Here is a 1,499-nt window from a genome sequence, read left to right as displayed (position 1 = left end):
CACCGACTTTAAGATCAACAACAAAATCTTAACCGGAATCTCTTTTATAATTTTTAGGTTATTTAATTTGCTCAACCAATATCAATTAACATTACACTATAATTCATAAGAGGAAAACTAAGGAGAGAGAACAACAAAGGAAAAACTTTCAGAGTTGTCAACTATGCCAGCCAAAGTTACATCTCATGAACATGATAACTGAATGTATAAAACAATACGAGAGAATACCCTAAACACATAATCTTACTTAAAGCCTTGATTGTAATGGGCTTGGGCTTGGGCTTGGGCTTGGGCTAGGCTTTATTTTACCCACCAGAAAGCTTGCAAATGGTTCGCGACGTTCAATTCTCTTGAGCTGATACCTGTATTTTTGCAAATGGCTCGCGACGCTCCCTCTTGTTAACCCGTCGACGTTCATGAACTCCGTAATCCTTTTGGGAGTTGCATGGTTGATCCCGTGATGCTCGAACGCGTCGAGGAAGCGTTGGTGTAGCTGCGGTGTCCAGATGTTTCGTGGTCGTCTAAGAGTCCGTGCTGGTTCGTCTCCGGAGCCACGATCTGCTGAATTCTCCGCGAATTCGGCAGAGGAATTGGCTTGTGAAGACGGGAGCTGGAGCTGCGACGGCATCGGTTGAAATTGAGATAAGGGCATGAGCCTGTTCGGAGATGGAAGCTCTTTTTCCCATCCTGCGAACCAATTATAATCGTTTTCTCTCATTAACCCGGAAGAAAAAAAAATTAAAGGATTCTTTATGACTTGTTTAATATTTTACAAATGAGGGCATCACCCCTTTGTGTACAAGTTACAACGGACGATGTAGATCGAACCGAATCAACGGTTACCATTGAGATATAACTCTCTAGAAATCTCTACACCTGGCTTTTTCTATACTTACTCTCTAAGCAATTTCACTATTAAGTATTCTATAACTTATCATAATACTAGAGATTAACCCGGACTACGCCCGGGATTTTTAGTTTTTCTAATTTAAGTTGTTAAATTATTTATATTTAGGTTATGATATATATTTATATAAATGTTGATATGCATATCATAATTAAAATTTATTTTTAAATTTTAACACGTTAAATTAACATATTTTTTACTATTTAAATATTTTTTGTAATTTTGTTGGCTATCTAGTTATCATATTTAGCAAAACTATTTGTTGAGTGTTGGAATAAATGTTTTAGATATTTAATTAAACTGCATAGTATTTTCGGATCAACTAAATGCTCAACAATCGATCGATCCGTAAAAATATGGTCGATCTCCTTGGTCAGATAAGTACAATTTTAGCAAAAATATCTTTGATTTTCAAATATTAAGTATATAACTATTCTTTTGAATATTGTTTTTTTGAATTGTAATTTTTGATTAAATTATTGTATTATAATGTTTATGTAAATATTTTTTGTGATGTTTGAATTTGTGCTGTTAGTATACTTAACCTAGATGATATTGATGTTTAACAATTTTTTTTTTCTGGAAATAGAAA

General features: G+C 34.1%; 1 protein-coding gene across 1 annotated transcript; it reads right to left on the bottom strand.

The window, feature by feature from the left end:
- Nucleotides 1-247: 247 nt before the first annotated feature.
- Nucleotides 248-628, bottom strand: LOC106314916 (transcription factor LUX-like). The gene has a single exon (XM_013752716.1). It carries the CDS (start codon nt 626-628, stop codon nt 248-250), a length of 381 nt encoding a protein of 126 aa, XP_013608170.1.
- Nucleotides 629-1,499: the final 871 nt, after the last annotated feature.

The sequence above is a fragment of the Brassica oleracea genome, chromosome C9 (assembly GCF_000695525.1).
Source record: "Brassica oleracea var. oleracea cultivar TO1000 chromosome C9, BOL, whole genome shotgun sequence".
In the NCBI taxonomy this organism is placed as follows: Eukaryota; Viridiplantae; Streptophyta; class Magnoliopsida; order Brassicales; family Brassicaceae; genus Brassica; species Brassica oleracea.
The sequence above is the reverse complement of the archived record's forward strand: the minus strand, read 5'-3'. Positions and strand labels throughout refer to the sequence as shown.

Excerpts from the sequence above, each read along its gene's own strand:
- LOC106314916 (XM_013752716.1), bottom strand. The coding sequence starts at position 628 with ATGCCGTCGCAGCTCCAGCTCCCGTCTTCACAAGCCAATTCCTCTGCC.